The sequence below is a fragment of the Erpetoichthys calabaricus genome, chromosome 1 (assembly GCF_900747795.2).
Source record: "Erpetoichthys calabaricus chromosome 1, fErpCal1.3, whole genome shotgun sequence".
Lineage (NCBI taxonomy): Eukaryota > Metazoa > Chordata > Cladistia > Polypteriformes > Polypteridae > Erpetoichthys > Erpetoichthys calabaricus.
In genome coordinates, this window is record NC_041394.2 from 342,160,493 (window position 1) to 342,179,010 (window position 18,518).

At 39.1% G+C, this 18,518-nt stretch overlaps 1 protein-coding gene across 1 annotated transcript in view; it reads left to right on the forward strand.

Moving 5' to 3' along the window:
• Positions 1 to 15,341, forward strand: part of LOC114668707 (zinc finger protein 420-like) — a 79,547-nt gene extending 64,206 nt beyond the window's left edge. Inside the window, exons 4-5 of the mRNA XM_051934477.1 lie at positions 3,782 to 4,208; positions 14,221 to 15,341. Of these exons, the coding sequence (XP_051790437.1) occupies positions 3,782 to 4,208; positions 14,221 to 15,170 (1,377 nt within the window). The 3' untranslated portion in view covers positions 15,171 to 15,341. The remainder of the gene's footprint in view (positions 1 to 3,781; positions 4,209 to 14,220) is intronic.
• The last annotated feature ends 3,177 nt before the right edge of the window (positions 15,342 to 18,518 follow it).

Below are 18,518 nucleotides of genomic sequence, written 5' to 3' on the forward strand. Positions count from 1 at the left end.
GAAACAAACTGAGCAAACTGGGGTCCATGACCGAGGAGAAGAGTTAGTGGTTACAATCTGGGAACGAATACAAATATATGGAGGAAGAGAAGTGTCTAGTGCTACAAAGTTATTCATTTGTTGACTTTCCTGTAAAGGTATAAATGTTACGTTAATGACTGGTAAACGTTGGCCATCATAATCGGTATGTGTGTGTACACTGCATATACAAACTGCTTACTCCAATTTAAACAACATAATGTCAATTTATGTCAATGTCAATTTATTTATATAGCACATTTAAAACAACATAGTAATGCTGTGGCCAAAGTGCTTTACAATAGTAGAATAAAAGAAAAACAAAACAACATAAAAACATAAATAGAAATAAAATAATTCTATAAAATAATCCATTTACCTACATTAATAATAATAATAATAATGCCAAAACTGAAGCTCTGTGTAAGAAAGGACAGAGCCGGTTATACTTCCTTAGAAGGCTGGCGTCCTTCAACATCTGCAATAAGATGCTGCAGATGTTCTATCAGACGGTTGTGGTGAGCACCCTCTTCTACACGGTGGTGTGCTGGGGAGGCAGCATTTAGGAGAAAGACGCCTCACGCCTGGACAAACTGGTGAGGAAGGCAGGCTGTATTGTTGGCATGGAGCTGGACAGTTTGACATCTGTGGCAGAGCGACGGGTGCTCAGCAGGCTCCTATCAATTATGGAAAATCCACTAAACAGTGTCATCTCCAGACAGAAGAGCAGCTTCAGCGACAGACTTCTGTCACTGTCCTGCTCCACTGACAGACTATGCGACTCTTCAATTCCACCCGGGGGTGTAAACATTAACATTATACAAAGTTATTGTCTGTTTTTACCTGCATTATTATCAATCTTTAATTTAATATTGTTTTTTGTATCAGTAAGGTGCTGCTGGAGTATGTGAATTTCCCCTTGGGATTAATAAAGTATCTATCTATCTATCTATCTATCTATCTATCTATCTATCTATCTATCTATCTATCTATCTATCTAGGTGGTAAATTGTATGGACATTTTTTTTCATTAACATATATCAAATATGGCAAAATCATACCTTTTGGTGCTAAACCCCAAACAAGTAATGCCCATTAATGTGTAGTAGAGATGTTAATAGAGACCTGGGGTCAGTATTACTGTCTCACAGCTCTGGCAGAATGAATTTAAACCTCAGGCTGTTTAAAATTTGTATATCTTTTTCCACGTCGGAACTGTTTTTTTTTTTTTCCCATCCCACTTTCTAAAAGTGTATTGACTTAACGGACTGGCAAATCAAACTTTATTTGATATGGCCTTGGATTTGAATTTGAGTGCCATTGTGATGGCCCATAATTGTTTCCCACCTTGTGCAGGTACACTGGTTTTCTTCTCATATACCAGTGATCCTTGACGTGCACAGACCTTTTGGTAGGCAGTGGCTCACAAAGTGGAAAAAGGGCACTTTTCAGGACAGGATGTGTTGAATTTTAATTCTTGGACAGACATTAGTGCCTACATTTATTCCTTTATTTTTAATTCCAGTAAAAATGTTGTAACATCAGGGGCATTATCTCTCTATTATAAAAAAAAAATAATAATCTTTGGGAGGGAGACTAGGGAGACGAGACGTGATCTTCTCGGAAGACACTTTAATTTGCTCCCAGCTCTTAAAACAACAACAAGTGACAAGCAAAACACGCAGCTCGCCAGTAGCAGAAATCCAGCAGATGATTCGAGTGCTTCTGCTTAACGTGCGTTCAGCCGCTCCCCCTTCACAATGCGAGTGGTGTTATACGTCCTGCGAGAAAGAGATGTAACCATGCCTGGGGTCAAAAATAAGGACAAGTACAGTGTTGTTTTTACAAAAGTTTTAAAGTAAAAGTGAAAATAATGCATATGTAACAATTCCCATGAAACTAACAATCTCTTTAAATTGTATATTCGGTAAACCAAACCCAGGGGTGTGCAAGCGAAGTGAGCAGGGGGTGGAGACCCCTAGTAATATTACAAAATTAACAAAAATATTTGTCCATAATTGCTGATTAAGTCAGATTATCAAGAAAAGATGCTAGTCCTTCACTACTGCACATATACCTCATTTCCTAATAAAATGTATCCTAATAAGATGAAAGAGCAAATAAAAGGAATTCCCATCTAATGAAATCCATCCATCCATTGTCCAACCCGCTGAATCCAAACACAGGGTCACAGGGATCTGCTGGAGCCAATCCCAGCCAACACAGGGCGCAAGGCAGGAACCAATCCCGGGCAGGGTGCCAACTAATGAAATGAAATAGCAAATCGACTTTAACAGCAAGAATTCACATCAAGTACAATACAACTTATTTTTGTATAGTGCTGTTCATTGAGCACATAGCATGTCACTGTAACTTAAATGCTATGCATAGAAACTTTCCACTTATGTGGTATGATTTTCAAATTAAATCAAGTTATGGAACAGTATCGATGTACGATTCTACAGAATGAATACCATTTCAGTTGCCCCATTGGCCTTGAATAGATATATTATTTCAGCATTTTACAGTTATGCCATTATGTTACTATATGAACTTTTGCCAGTATAATAGATTAAAAGATAAAAACATAAATAAATAAAACATCAGTAGGATTAAAAAAAAAAAAAAATTCAGTCTCCAATAACGATCTTGTGGACGAATTATTGAGTAGGGCTAAGATTTGCCTCTTCAGGGTTTCCTGAAAACATCAATGTACCGGCTTTTAATTTCAAATAGCAAGACTCCTCCCCAGACACAAAGTAAACCCAGGATCATAAAATCCATTTAAAAGCCACAAACAGATCAAATGTTTACCATGTCTGCCCCTTTTAGTCAATTCACACAGTGCCTTTCGCTTCAATCAGTTACTAGCTCAGGTTACATACATGTTAGATCAAACTCTCTCTTTGCGGTTTAAACAAACACATTCAGCAAATCCATTGTCCAGCCAGCACTTTTTCCTTTAAGTGCTATCAGAGTCTGTCCCTGTAACGGCAGTGAAATGGAGGAGGTAAAGTCAGGTCAGTGAGCTGTTTACTTCTGAAGAAAGGAAGTTTACAGTTCAGCAAAACAAAACACTTTTATAAAACCCCATCTTTTCATTATAAGTATCAATTTTTATTGTATTTTTTTTCCACTATAGTCAAAACATTATGACCAACTCGGCAGCTACTAGGTGGACTGTTGGCTTTTTATGAATGGTTTTAATCGGTTACCAGTAAAGGTTTGTCTGACCTGCTGACAATAATAGAATGTAAGTATCCTTAATTACACCAGTCGGCCTAAGCTAGCAAATCCTTGTATTTCACTTGCTTGTCTTCTGTTGCAGGCCATACTTTCCAGCAAACTCAAGTCCCTCTTTTTTCTTCCCCTGCCTGACAAGTCTGTTTTTTTTTTTAACTATCCAGTCTTGGCTTATTTAAATTTCTTCAACATAACAGATGACAGAATTCTGGGACCCCAGCAACACTTTTATATTTAATTCAAGTAGTTCATACTGCTGACCCACCCATGTGTAAGATGGTCTTCTTGTTAAAGCCTGTTGGACCTTTACTCCACTCCCAAATTGGCTTAATACCTGATATTGAAATTAAGAGTAATGAGTTAGTGTCAAAACGCTGTATGAGTTGACTTAAACTTTAACTGAGTGGGAGTCATAAAATTAAATTCAAGTGTATTTAGTACTGAATGCAATTTTAATGAAATTAAATCCCATTCTTTCTCCAGAGAAAAAGAAAAAGTTGCCGTTTACTGTAACATCTAGATGGATGTGAAAGAGGAGACATGTGAGGCTGGCATAAATATCACAGAGAAAAGGACCATCAGTGTTAAGGAGGAGGACTGTGAATGGGAGTCTGTCTACCCTAAACAGGATAGTCTGGATATTAAGGAGGAGGACAGTGAACTGGGGTCAGTGGGCATTAAAGAAGAGGCTGAAGAGAAGGCTGTCAGTATTGTGACACACAAACCAAAATGTGTGGACAGTGTCAAGGAAGACCGCCTTCATGATGGGTGTCAAGATGGAGTGGTGACCAGGTTAGACTCTTCTCAAAGTAGACACTGTGCATCTCCAGAGCCTTCTGTCACTGTGAAGTCTGAATTATTACAGTCTGACACAAAGAGGACTGAGGAAACTATACCTGTTAGAACCCGGGGAAATCAGCCACCAACTACAAAGAAGTCTGGGAAACGTAAGTGTAAAATAAAAATGTGAAAGCTTTAGGGTCTGGGTTAATGGGTCTTAAAGTATTGTAGATTCTATGAGAAACTTTGAAATGTACTAAAATTGCTGTTTTTTATTGTAGTTTGAGAATTCATCTGTGTTAACTAACTTTGTAAGGTGTATCAATTCTGTATTCTTCCATTAGAGTTGTGACTGTATGCAAAAGTACATTTTGCAAGAAAAGGTTTGTGAACCTTTTGGAATTCCCTGCAATTCTGATTTAAGTCCTCATAACAATGTGGTTTGATCTTCAGCTGAGTTCCAGCTACCCACTGTTGTCATAAACTAATACACACACACACACACACACACACACACACAATTTGACTACTACTTGTCAATTGTAAAAACATTATTTGAACATTCACAGTGCACTCTGTGCCCCCCTCCAGGTTGACCCTTCTTAAGCAACAATAACTTCCACCAAACATTTTGTGTTGCTGCTGATCAGCCGTTAATTTTGCCTCATTCTTCCTTTTGAAACTTTTTTTCAGATCCTTCTGAGATCCCTTTCCTGATTATCTCTCTTTAGGTCATGTCACAGCATCTCCATTTTTGTTGTACTTTGGACTCTGATTACCTTATTCAGAACTTCAGTGTCCTTCTGTTTTTGCCTTTCTGGTGTTGATTTCCTCTTGTATTTCTGCTCATTGTCTTGTTTCATTGCTCTACTTTTATTAAACTTTTACTACTTTGACATTCTTCTGCAAAATTTCATGATAACATTTTGTATTTAGTGTTCCCTTGATCATGCCAACTTTTCCAGGCCCTAAAGAATCAAAGCAACCCCAAACCATGACTTTCTGGTATCACTGTGGTGCACTGGTACCACCAAAGAGTTCAAATTTCTCTCATTCATCCACAAGCCATTGTCTGTTGTGGAATGCTCGGGTGGTCTTTTTCAAGTCTGAGTACAGTGATGCTTTTCCTAGACCACAGTGATTTCATTGATATTGTCCTTCAATAAACACCGTTGTTACAGTGTCTCTCCATGGACACATAGACTTTGGAAAGTTGAGGAGATTTCTGCAGGTCCTTTGCTCCTCTTTCCCTCAGGGTTCATGTTCACCTCTGCTTTCTTGCGGTTATCTTTACAGCCCATTTCAGTAGTGAATAGTCTCCATTGTTGTAGAGCGTTCATCTTCCTATAGATTGATGGACACCCAGGCCTATCAAAATGCTTTTGTCACCTTTTCTAGCTTTATGCAGCTCTTCAGTTCCTGTAAAGTCCTCTTGACAACATTTGGAACAGCTTAACTATTAGGTAAGGAAACTGGCTTGATAACAGAATTGTTTGTCAGATGTCTTATGTTTTTGTAACAGAATTGTTTGTCAGATGTCTTATGTTTTTGCTCTTTATGTTTATAAACCAATTGATATTGAAAAGAGAAAATTCTGCCAGCTCACACATTTCTTGTGCCTTTATATAGGACTGTAGAAAAATTATGAATTGATTACTCAGTTAATTACCCATTTTGCTTTTGGCAATACTGGTAATTAAATAATTTGATAAGGCTCCCACTTTATTTTCCTTGCCTTTCTTTGTAGGAGAGGATTTCTGGCCATTAGACTTGTATCAAGGTAACTGAAGAAAACTTGCTTTAAGAAACATAATTTTAAAAAAAAAAGGATAATGGAAATATGGTAACTGTACATATACCGTATATATGTATGTATGACAAGATGCAAGACAGAAAAAAACAGAAGAGACTGGATGTTAACTTACTGTTTAGAGTTCTAATTTATCTTGGCATAGATAAACAGTTCCAAGATACCAAGTCTTTAAGGACAGTGTTTATTGCTCCATGGAGTCGTTGCTGTTATTGCTTCAGGTTCAAGTGTAGGACTTTTATTACACTGAAATGCATTATTTTCTCTTTGAAACATAGTTTCTTGTCCATGGTATGCTGTGCCTTTCTCAGCTTGCTGTTAGACTCCTTGGTGTGTCCTCTGTAACTTCATAGGGAAAAGCAATACTCCTTCTTTTCAAGAGTGTAGGTACTGACGTTTCTTTCCTGAAGTAATGGTTGCTTCTCTGTCTCCTCAGACAGGGCTTAGTCACACTCTGCCAAGCCAAGCTCTTCACCAGTATCTTAGAAGCTAGGTCTGCGTCTTGAACAAAATAACTTCAGGACACATTAAAGCATATCCTCTTCCCCGTTGTACCTCACTTTTAAAACCACTGTTCCAACAAAGAAAGGAAGACATGCTGGTGCCTAAGGCTATTGATTAGTTTATAACCTGGGCATCTGGGACAACAAGTAGCTAAATTATTTTACAGCCTTGGAAAGGAAGAGGTATTAAGCAACATCAAAAAAGTTTTGTTGTGTGGGAAAACGGACAGTGAATTCATTCATCATATTGACAGCAAGCCAATCGGAATATCTAACAATCACATCTTGAAAAAAACCCCAGTAGAAGTAGAAAATATGTCTCGTCTTAAGAGCGACATGAGAGGGAGGAAGAAGAAAGGGATGAAGACGCCAGAAGAGAACAGAGCAACGTCAGAAGAGGGCGCCGGCAATGTGCTGATCATGTTCTGATCATCAGAAAAGCATCTAATGAACAACTATGAGTGCGAGATCTCAAGCCACCTGAGACATTCATCCTCTTCATCTGTAGTTTTTTGTAAGCTTTTTCTAAAGAATAATATATATATATAAAGGAGAGTTGGGATCCGTGTGGCTGTGTTTGTGGAGGGACGGAGAGTTAAGGTGGGTGTTGGAGTCACGTGATCATCTCCCCTCCCATTCACCTCATTTCATTCACTTCATTTCGCTCCGAGCTGAGCTCCGCAGTTCACGCGGTTAGTCCTTTCTCCTTTACTGATTTACTGTTTAGTAGACGCGAAACTTAATGATTAGTATTTGTTCCTTTAGTGTTTCTTAGTGTTTAGTAGACGCGGTGTGCCAGTGTTCCCGGCGGTGTTGCGGTTTAGTGTTACTTTCTACTTCGTTTTTGTACTTTAGTGTTTAATAATAAATAATAATAATTCATTACATTTATATAGCTCTTTTCTCAGTACTCAAAGCGCTAAAATAGTGAGTGATACTTAGCTGATAGCAGTGTAGAAGCAGCACAGCACAACGGAGCCGGTAGGACAGGCGGGTGTGGTAGCGTAGGTGAGCGGCAATAGCAAGCAGCAGAAAGCACAGCAGGAGGAGGAAGCAGGATTTGGATGTTTCAATACACAGCCATAAACAGTAACGCTTGGTAATTTCAGGCGTGATCGCCCCAAAGCCATAAGCCACGTTAGTATGAACATCAGATCAGTTCCTGGTCATAGAGTACTGTAAGATGAAACGGGAGCAGATCAGCATAGCGAATATAATCACGGAGACAGATCATACCGAGGTGCTAGATGGCCAGGTACAAAGAAATGTTCGTAGGTCTCGTCCCATGATCCACAGACTCGGCTGTTCCCAGTAAAGTGGAGTCCATAAAATCTGTAAATATTAGGCCAAATCCAAGCAATTCGAGTCAGCTGTATCCACGAACTATACGTACAATAAACAAAATAAAACAAGCATAAGAAATTGCAGAATTAAGGCGAATTTTGCGAAACGTGTTGTTAACAGGGAGGAGCGGCGACAACAAGCGCGTGCCAGCGTCCCCTCACCTGCTACAATAAAGCAGTTATAAGAAGTTTAGTAGACTTTTAATTTATCTCATTTAGTGTTCTTCCCGACGGTGTTGCCATTTTTTAGTGTTAGTGTCTACTTAGTGTTTGTCTTTAGTGTTATGGAAGGAGTGATCTTACCACTGTCAGATTTTACAATGAATGAGTTGGTAAATAATGATTATTTATCAACAGATCACATGAGCAAATTCAACGAAATTTTAGCTGTGCATACAATTTTCCAACTTCAGAAGGTTTTGCTAATGTGGACTCCTGACATACCTATAATGCCCATTCCACAAAATGCAAAACATATTCAAATATTACCTTCTGCAGCTACTGAACGAGTGACTCACTGGGTGTGTAACTATTATGATGGTGCTGTAATTCATGTCTATGACAGTTTAAACGCTGATAAAAAATTCAACCTCACCGAAGAGCAGCTTCGTTTCCTTCATGGTATGTTTCCTTACAAACCTCCCATAGTTTATGAAGACGCACAACAACAATTAAATCATACAGATTCTGGTGTATTCTCAATTGCATTTGCTGTGTGTATTTCTTTAGGTATTGATCCAAGTGATATATATATATATAAAAAATGTAAATGTTCGTTTGTTCAAAACCTTAAATCTCCGAAAGTTCTTCACCGATTGCTTTGAAATGTTGACACAACGTTGCATTCGAATACGCGTGTGTTTTTATATACATATTATATAGATGTCACACCTGTGACAGGTAAAAACATGCTTTTTTTGAAAATACAGCGCCATCTGTTGGACGTAAAAGCAGCACACACTATACTAAATATTTTACGATTCTATTTCAATGTTTCGATCAAATATATTTGTAAGTACGTGAATAAAGGCAGCGACATGGCAGTTTTTCGCGTGCAACCAGAAAGAAGTGATAGGAATGCGGTCATACATATCGATGAAATCGCACAGTATTAGGCTGGAAGATACATAAGCAGCAATGAAGCTGTATGGCGAAGTCTTTAATTTCCCATACATGAACGAAGTCCAGATGTTGTTCACTTAGCAGTACATCTAGAAAATGGACAACGCGTTTATTTCACAGCTGCAAATGTGCAACAAATAGCCCTGAATCCACCGGCTACAACGTTAACTGCTTTCTTTATGTTATGTCAAACTGACGCGTTTGCGAAAACACTGTTGTATTCGGAAGTGCCTACGTATTACACATGGAATGCGAGTAGAAAATCATTTGAACAACGCAAGCGAGGAGAGCGAGTCAACGGACAACCTGGCATATTCAAAGAAACTACGATAGGCAGACCGTACACCGTGCATCCCAATCAAGATAAATGCTTCTTTGTTCACATGCTGTTGGTAAATGTGCCCGGTCCAACGTCTTTCCAGCAATTGAGAATTGTCAACGGCGTTACACATGCCACTGTCCGAAGTACATGTCAAGCTCTGAATTTATTGGAGAACGACCGACACTGGGATGTATACATTAATGACGCGTGCAACACGTCACATCCAAATCAAATTCGTGCATTGTTTGTAATCATATTGACCGCCTGCTCTCCTTCATCTCTAACACAGTTATGGGAGAAATATAAATCGCACATGGCTGAAGATATTTTCCGTCGAATACGCAAGTAAAATTCAAATATAAACATGGATTTCACAGCAGAAATCTACAAATAAGCGTTGATAATGATTGAAGATTTGTGCTTAGAAATCGCGAACAAAGTTCTCAATCAATTGGGAATGCCATCACCGAATCGATCTACTGCTGCTTCGTTCGATGTAGAATTGCGTCGTGAACAAAATTACAACACGGGTGATCTTTTGTCATATGTGCAATCAAATATTCCTAAGCTAACGCTTCAGCAAAAAGGCATTTACGATCAAATAATGCAAAATGTCAATAACGGGGTTGGAGAAATCTGGAAATTGGGAACGTAAAGGTGCCGGTTGATCCGACCTCAGGACGAATTTCATTGCCTCATAACTTCTGCAATTTAGTGATGTCAAAAGAAGAATTGGTTGAAAAAGTATTTCCCAATTTTCAAACCAATTATAAGAATCACGATTGGCTGAGTGAATGAGCTATTCTTGCGGCCAAAAACAAAGACGTCTACGAACTTAACAATATTATTCAGTCTAACATTCTGCACAGACAATGGAACAACAAAAAATATTGTATACCCACAAGCATTGTGAAATTAAACATATTAGAAACGTGCACTTTCTCTTTTCTTTCTTTTCCATTTAACCAGACTGAGCCACAGCAACGCATGGCCGGGTACAGCTATATATATATATATATATATATATATATATATATATATATATATTTATATATACAGTGGTGTGAAAAACTATTTGCCCCCTTCCTGATTTCTTATTCTTTTGCATGTTTGTCACACAAAATGTTTCTGATCATCAAACACATTTAACCATTAGTCAAATATAACACAAGTAAACACAAAATGCAGTTTTTAAATGGTGGTTTTTATTATTTAGGGAGAAAAAAAAATCCAAACCTACATGGCCCTGTGTGAAAAAGTAATTGCCCCCTGAACCTAATAACTGGTTGGGCCACCCTTAGCAGCAATAACTGCAATCAAGCGTTTGCGATAACTTGCAATGAGTCTTTTACAGCGCTCTGGAGGAATTTTGGCCCACTCATCTTTGCAAAATTGTTGTAATTCAGCTTTATTTGAGGGTTTTCTAGCATGAACCGCCTTTTTAAGGTCATGCCATAGCATCTCAATTGGATTCAGGTCAGGACTTTGACTAGGCCACTCCAAAGTCTTCATTTTGTTTTTCTTCAGCCATTCAGAGGTGGATTTGCTGGTGTGTTTTGGGTCATTGTCCTGTTGCAGCACCCAAGATCGCTTCAGCTTGAGTTGACGAACAGATGGCCGGACATTCTCCTTCAGGATTTTTTGGTAGACAGTAGAATTCATGGTTCCATCTATCACAGCAAGCCTTCCAGGTCCTGAAGCAGCAAAACAACCCCAGACCATCACACTACCACCACCATATTTTACTGTTGGTATGATGTTCTTTTTCTGAAATGCTGTGTTCCTTTTACGCCAGATGTAACGGGACATTTGCCTTCCAAAAAGTTCAACTTTTGTCTCATCAGTCCACAAGGTATTTTCCCAAAAGTCTTGGCAATCATTGAGATGTTTCTTAGCAAAATTGAGACGAGCCCTAATGTTCTTTTTGCTTAACAGTGGTTTGCGTCTTGGAAATCTGCCATGCAGGCCGTTTTTGCCCAGTCTCTTTCTTATGGTGGAATCGTGAACACTGACCTTAATTGAGGCAAGTGAGGCCTGCAGTTCTTTAGACGTTGTCCTGGGGTCTTTTGTGATCTCTCGGATGAGTCGTCTCTGCGCTCTTGGGGTAATTTTGGTCGGCCGGCCACTCCTGGGAAGGTTCACCACTGTTCCATGTTTTTGCCATTTGTGGATAATGGCTCTCACTGTGGTTCGCTGGAGTCCCAAAGCTTTAGAAATGGCTTTATAACCTTTACCAGACTGATAGATCTCAATTACTTCTGTTCTCATTTGTTCCTGAATTTCTTTGGATCTTGGCATGATGTCTAGCTTTTGAGGTGCTTTTGGTCTACTTCTCTGTGTCAGACAGCTCCTATTTAAGTGATTTCTTGATTGAAACAGGTGTGGCAATAATCAGGCCTGGGGGTGGCTACGGAAATTGAACTCAGGTGTGATACACCACAGTTAGGTTATTTTTTAACAAGGGGGCAATTACTTTTTCACACAGGGCCACGTAGGTTTGGATTTTTTTTCTCCCTAAATAATAAAAACCATCATTTAAAAACTGCATTTTGTGTTTACTTGTGTTATATTTGACTAATGGTTAAATGTGTTTGATGATCAGAAACATTTTGTGTGACAAACATGCAAAAGAATAAGAAATCAGGAAGGGGGCAAATAGTTTTTCACACCACTGTATATATACACATACACACACACATATACAGTATACATACACACAAACATCTATACTAATAAAACGCAAAGCCCTCACTGACTCACTCATCACTAACTCTCCAACTTCCCGTGTAGGTTGAAGGCTGAAATTTGGCAGGCTCATTCCTTACAGCTTACTTACAAAAGTTAAGCAGGTTGCATTTCGACATTCTACACATAACAGTCATAACGGTCGACAACGTCCGCCATGTTAAACTTTATTTATGGAGCCATTTTCACGAAATTTGGTAGGCGGCTTCCCTGCGCTAAACGAAACCGATGTACGTACTTATTTCGGTGGTATGACACCACTGTCGGCCGCCATATTGAGCTTTCCAACGGTCTTTGTTACTTAATGGGCCCATCTTCAAGAAATTTGGTACGCGGGTTCCCAACACTAACTGAATCCTACTTACGTACATATATACGTCCATAGCCTGCAGCTCGGTCCACGCTCTGAATCTTCCAGGCACTCCTGAGCATAATCTAATTTTGAAGGTTGGGGCACCAATAATGTTACTGAGAAACTTTCAGCCACCGAAACTTTGTAATGGCACGAGACTTCAGGTCACATGCCTGCAAAAGAACCTAATTGAGGCAACTATTTTTACTGGTGGTGGCTCAGGGGAGAGAGTTTTTATTCCTTGCATCCCCGTTATACCCTCTGATCTTCCATTTCAATTCAAACACCTCCAATTTCCTGTAAGGCTCTGCTTCGCAATGACAATTAATAAGTGTCAGGGACAGACCCTACAAAAGGTTGGCATTGATTTGAGGCAAGATTGTTTTTCACACGGCCAACTATACGTTGCATGCTCAAGAGTAAACTCAGCGCACAGCTTGGTTATATTACAACTAGAGGGGTGATACAAAAGAGATCCTTAACAAATAATTATTGGTACATTTTCCCTCAGTTTATTATTTAAAATTTTAAAGCAGTACTTCGCCGCTGCGAAGCGCGGGTATTTTGCTAGTCTTTGATAAGCTCTTGGTAAGTGGTAACTTATATTTTTATTAGAAACCCCACAAACAAAACTCATAACTACTTGCAACACAAACACCATGAAACAAGATATATACCCAAAAAAGCACAAGGGTGACAAATGATGTTATACAAAAAGTTCACAAATATTTGAGCAGTATCAATGTCAACCAGATGTAAAGTGTGAATAGAGCTACAGTCACCTGAGGAAAAATAAAAGACCTGATGCTGCTTTAACTTCTGCTCTTATAGAGCAGGTCTCATTTTGCTTCTCTTCTATGGTCCAACTTAACATTTTTCTTGCATCAACTCGCATATCATTTATCGTCTTTGGTGTTAGACCTGAGTGTCACTGTAAAAACAGTGCTAATAGTGTTAGTCTAGCGTGTCACTTGGGCAATGGTATAGATGCATCTCACATGAAACCCAAGGTTTACTTGGGCTATAATGTGCCAACAGTGTTAGTGCCGAGCGTTATTCAGGAAACTGTGTAGATGCATCTTCTCCTAGCCTCATAATGGCGTCTTCATTGAGTACAGGCTTGGAATGCTTGACATTTCCAAGAAAAATAACTAAACCACCTAAAGCATATTAAACACTCAGAAAAATTGGTGAGTAAAATTATCACAGGTGTGTCACAAAGCTGACCAGTCCTTGTTTCACCTTTCTTTCCCTTTCAGAGCAGACGCAGATAACTGTGCTGATCCGATGTCTCTAATCTTCAAAGTTTTCTCCCAGATAACTGCATCCCTTGTAGATCTGTGCATTGGTGCTTCACTTTTGTTCATTCCACTGCTTTTCTGGGTGATTAAAAGAAGCCGTTTTGATATACATTTTGGAGTAAAGTAGCTTTAGTCTTAATTGTGGAGAAATGCTGAGGAACATTCTGATTTTTAAAGGTGCATTTCTCATTGTTGACATGGCACTCTGTTTTATAAATATAACTCTCTTCAGTACCTTGATAACTGAAAATAATTACTTTGTACCTTCATTAATCAAATAAAATAACAATAACATGTAATTTTGAACTAATATTTTAAGAGTTGGATGACAAGATATTGATGCATTTCGATAATGTGGTAACCATAATGTGACCAATAATCCTGTCAGTTGGGTCTTTCACGTGTGATCTACTGTATTTAGTTTACTGTTTCAGCTAGTTGGCTATGGTGATTGTGCTCAAGTACCAAGTAGTTGTAAAAAAGAGAAGACAAAATTAACATATTGCGTGTGTTTTTGTGTCCAACTTAAGTTTTACATTTGCTTCTACTTATCAAACATTGTTCCTAATTTCAACCAGCATTTATTTACTGTAGCAACTTAATGTGGATAATAAGGGGGTTGGTTATATAGAAATGCTGCTTAATAATAATAATTGTATTTATTTATTCTTTATTATACAGGAAAGAGATGTCACTGCTGTTTGGAATGTGGTAAACAATTTCTTGACAGGAGTCATCTTCAGACACATACGAGAATTCACACTGGAGAGAAGCCATATTGCTGTAATGAATGTGACAAACGGTTTTCAAGAGGAAGCACTCTTAAGAACCACAAAAGAATTCACACTGGAGAGAAGCCATATTGTTGTAATGAATGTGGGAAACACTTTTCAAGAAGAAGCTCTCTTCAGAGCCACAAAAGGATTCACACACGAGAAAAGCCATATTGCTGTAATGAATGTGGCAAACGATTCTCACAAATTGGCAATCTTCAGATCCACAAAAGAATTCACACAGGAGAGAAGCCATATTGCTGTTCTGAATGTGGCAAACAGTTCTATCAGAAGAGTCTTCTTCAGAGACACATTAGAATTCAAACTGGTGGGAAGCTGTATTGCTGTTCTGAATGTGGCAAACAATTCTCTGATAGGAGTTCTCTGCGGAGACATGTTAGAATTCACACGGGAGAGCAGCCATATTGCTGTTCTGAATGTGGCAAACGATTCTCTGATAGTAGCCAGCTTGAGATCCACACAAGAACTCATACTGGGGAGAAGCTATATAGCTGTTTGGAATGTGGCAAACAGTTTTCACGAATGAGCCATCTTCAGAGCCACACAAGAACTCACACTGGAGAGAAGCCATATTGCTGTTTGGAATGTGGCAAAATGTTTTCACGAATGAGTCATCTTCAGAGACACACAAGAACTCACACTGGAGAGAAGCCATATTGCTGTTTGGAATGTGGCAAACAGTTTTCACGACTGAGCCATCTTCAGAGCCACACAAGAACTCACACTGGAGAGAAACCATATTGCTGTTTGGAATGTGGCAAAATGTTTTCACGAAGGAGTGATCTTAAGAGGCACACTAGAATTCATAAAGGAGAAAAGCCCTTAGAAGTACATTAGAGGTGGGTGATGCCTGAAGGAGTCAAAAAACTTCCTGCCCACAAGTCTTGAGTACATTTACCTGGTGCGCTTTTTTTTATAAGTTGGGTCATTCCATGTCAAATCAACCAATGGCCCAAGTACTTCAGACTTAAAAATTCTACCATGTTAGTCAGGAGACACCCTGTAATTTTTTTTGTTGTAAGATTGATACTTTCCAAGATGCAGCAGTTTAAGAGAAGAGTGTGGTGTCAATTTTATCATTAAATTTCGCGAGTTCATAGCTCAAGAACTAAACCACCAAGCAGGCTCAGACTTTTGCACTGTGGTACATTAATTGATTATAGTATGTGATGAAATTAAAACATTTGGTACAGAAATGGCCCCTTGAAATTGACCAAAATTCAGTGTGAGTTTTTGGCTTAGCTATACGTAGGCCTCAGAAACACATATTTGTAACCAACACAGATATACTTATTAGGCTTTCATAAAAAGCAATAAACAGAAAGGTAACTGTATCAGGATATGAACAGCAGACCTCTCAAATCTTTTTTTTTTTTTTAAATTGATATTCCATACACAACTCAAGTTTTACAAAAAAAAAAATAAGGTGTAAAAGAGAGCGCTATATAGCGCCCGACCCGGCACAGAACAACACAGAGGCACTATAAAACACAAGGGCTTTATTTTCTTCTTCACCCGTGGGCACACGTCTTCCCCGTGACCCACAGGTAATACACATTCTCAAAAGCACCTCTTTCTCCACCACACAATAACTCACTCTTTTTCTCCCACCACTCCACCACAAGCTTCGTCCTCCTTCCTCCCAACTCTGGCTCCCCGAGTGGTGGTGGCTGGCCCTTTTTATATCCCACCCAGAAGCGGTCCAGGTGCTTGGTCACCTGGTCCTAATTGCCCTTCCGGGTGGGGCCGAACGTATGACCAGCCAGACTGCTGACTCCACGCAGCTCCCCCTGGCGGCCATCCGAGCCCCCAACCAGGCTGTGGAGGACTCCATCTCCTATGGAGCCATGCACCGGGTTGGGGAATCATTGGCTGCCAGGGAGGCTGCCACCAAGCGTCCCGGGGGAGGTATTGAACAGTCCATGACTGCTCCCCCGGAACAGATGTAGCAGAGGCGTCCCTGCCGGGCATGGGACCCGGCTGTCCTTTACAAAGGTTTGAAACAAATCAACCCCCACCCCTGAGAAAGAGAGCTAGGTCAGCAGTGTAAAGCTTTATGCTAGTAAAAATAAGCAAATAGATAAATAAATAAATGAATAAAGGTAAATGGAGTAAAAGAGGGGAGAGAACCTGCTTCCTCAATTTAAATGCTTATTCTAAAATGTTATTGATTAGATCCTGCCAGGTTTTGAAAAAGTTTGTACAGATCTTCTAAGTGCAAATTTGATTTTTTTCCAATTTCAAGTAGTATATAACATCAGTTACCAACTGACTTAGAATAGATGAGTTAGGATTCTTCCAATTGAGCAAGATAAGTCTATGTGTCAATAGTGTAGTAAAGGCAATCAGTTTGTTTGTCCTTCTCCACTTTAAGCCCATTTGTGAGTCCACCAAACACAGCTGTTAGTGGATTAGGAGGGATTGTGACACCAAGGCTGTCTGAAAGGCATTTAAAGGTTTTGGTCCAAAATGATGTTAATTTGGTGCAGGCCCAGAACATGTGGCTGGCCCAGTGAGGCTGGAACTTGATTGCAGCGTTTGCAGTTTGGAATTTACCTTGTAAACATTTTGGACAATTTTAAACAAGAGAGATCCATCCATCCATCCATCCATTTTCCAACCCGCTGAATCCGAACACAGGGTCACGGGGGTCTGCTGGAGCCAATCCCAGCCAACACAGGGCACAAGGCAGGAACCAATCCCGGGCAGGGTGCCAACCCACCGCAGAACAAGAGAGATGCGCTTGATATATAACTTTGAATTGAATAATTCTATGCTTTGCGCATATGGAGCTTGAGTTAATTCTCTGCATCGCTACTTTCCATTCCTTTTCTGAGATGTTGAGTGAGAAATCCTTTTCCAACTGTTCTGAGATTTTTGAAAGGGAGGGACTGTATAATGTTTTTATATATTGCGGAAATGCTGTCTGAGTCCTCAAGACTGTGCAATATTTTTTCTGGCACAGAGGTTGGTGGGAGGTGAGAAAAATTGGGCAGGTTCTGTTTAACAAAGTTTTGAATTTGAAGGTAGTGAAAGAAATGTGTTGCTGGAAAGTTAAATTTGGAATGTAATTGTTTGTGGGATGCAAAGATGTTGTCTATGTAAAGATCTCTAAGTGATTTAATCCCAAATGTTTTCCAGGCAGTAAAAACTGCATACGTTTGAGAAGGTGGAAAAAGGTGGTTCTCATGCAGAGGTGCCACAGATAAGATTCTCTATCTTAAAATGCTTCCTACATTGGTTCCATATTGATTGAGTGAAGCACAATTGGGTTGTTAGTATATTGGTGATGACTTGTACTTATTGGGGTACAAAGCAAGGAATATAAAGAAATATTGCAGGATTTTATTTCTTTTACAGACCAAGCCCGTGTGTGTTCATCTATTTATGTCCATGTCCAGGTTTTTATAGTTTGCATATTTGCTACCCAGTAATAAAATTGAAAGTTAGGTAGAGCCAATGCCGCCTTCTGCCTTAGGTCTTTGTAGGGTCGCTCTTTGGATACGTAGATGTTTTGAATTTCATATAAATTTAAGTTATGGTTGAATCTAATTTCTTAAATTATTTATTAATGTATATTGGAATGTTTTGAAGTATAAAGAGAAGCTTCAGAAGGATATTTATCTTAACAATGTTAATTCTTCCAGCTAAAGTGAGATGAAGGGTTGATCATCTATGGAAGTCTTGCTTAATTATTTCCATACAGACGGCAAGATTTTGTTGATAAATAGCTTTATGTTCACTTGTGATGTTTACCCCTAGATATTTAAACTGATCTGCATTGATAAAAGGGGAGGTGTCCAATCTAATATTGTGTGCTTGAGAATTCACTTTAAAGAGCACACTTTTAGTCAAATTAATTCTGAGACCAGAAATCTTTTGAAATTCTGTTAGTGCTCTTAGGACTGCAGGCACAGTATTTTGTGGGTCTGATATATACAGTACCATATCATCTTCATTTAGAGAAATTTTCTGTTCAAGTCCTTCTCTGATAATCCCCTTTATCTCAATAGCATTTTGACAGTGAATTGCAAGTGGCTCAATGGTGATTGCAAAAAGTAGTGATGACAAGGGGCATCCTTGTCTTGTACCACATTCTAGTTTAAAGTAGTCTGAATTAATGTTGTTAATACAAACTGAAGCTTCTGGATTGGTATACAGTAGTTTGATCCATGCACAAATGTT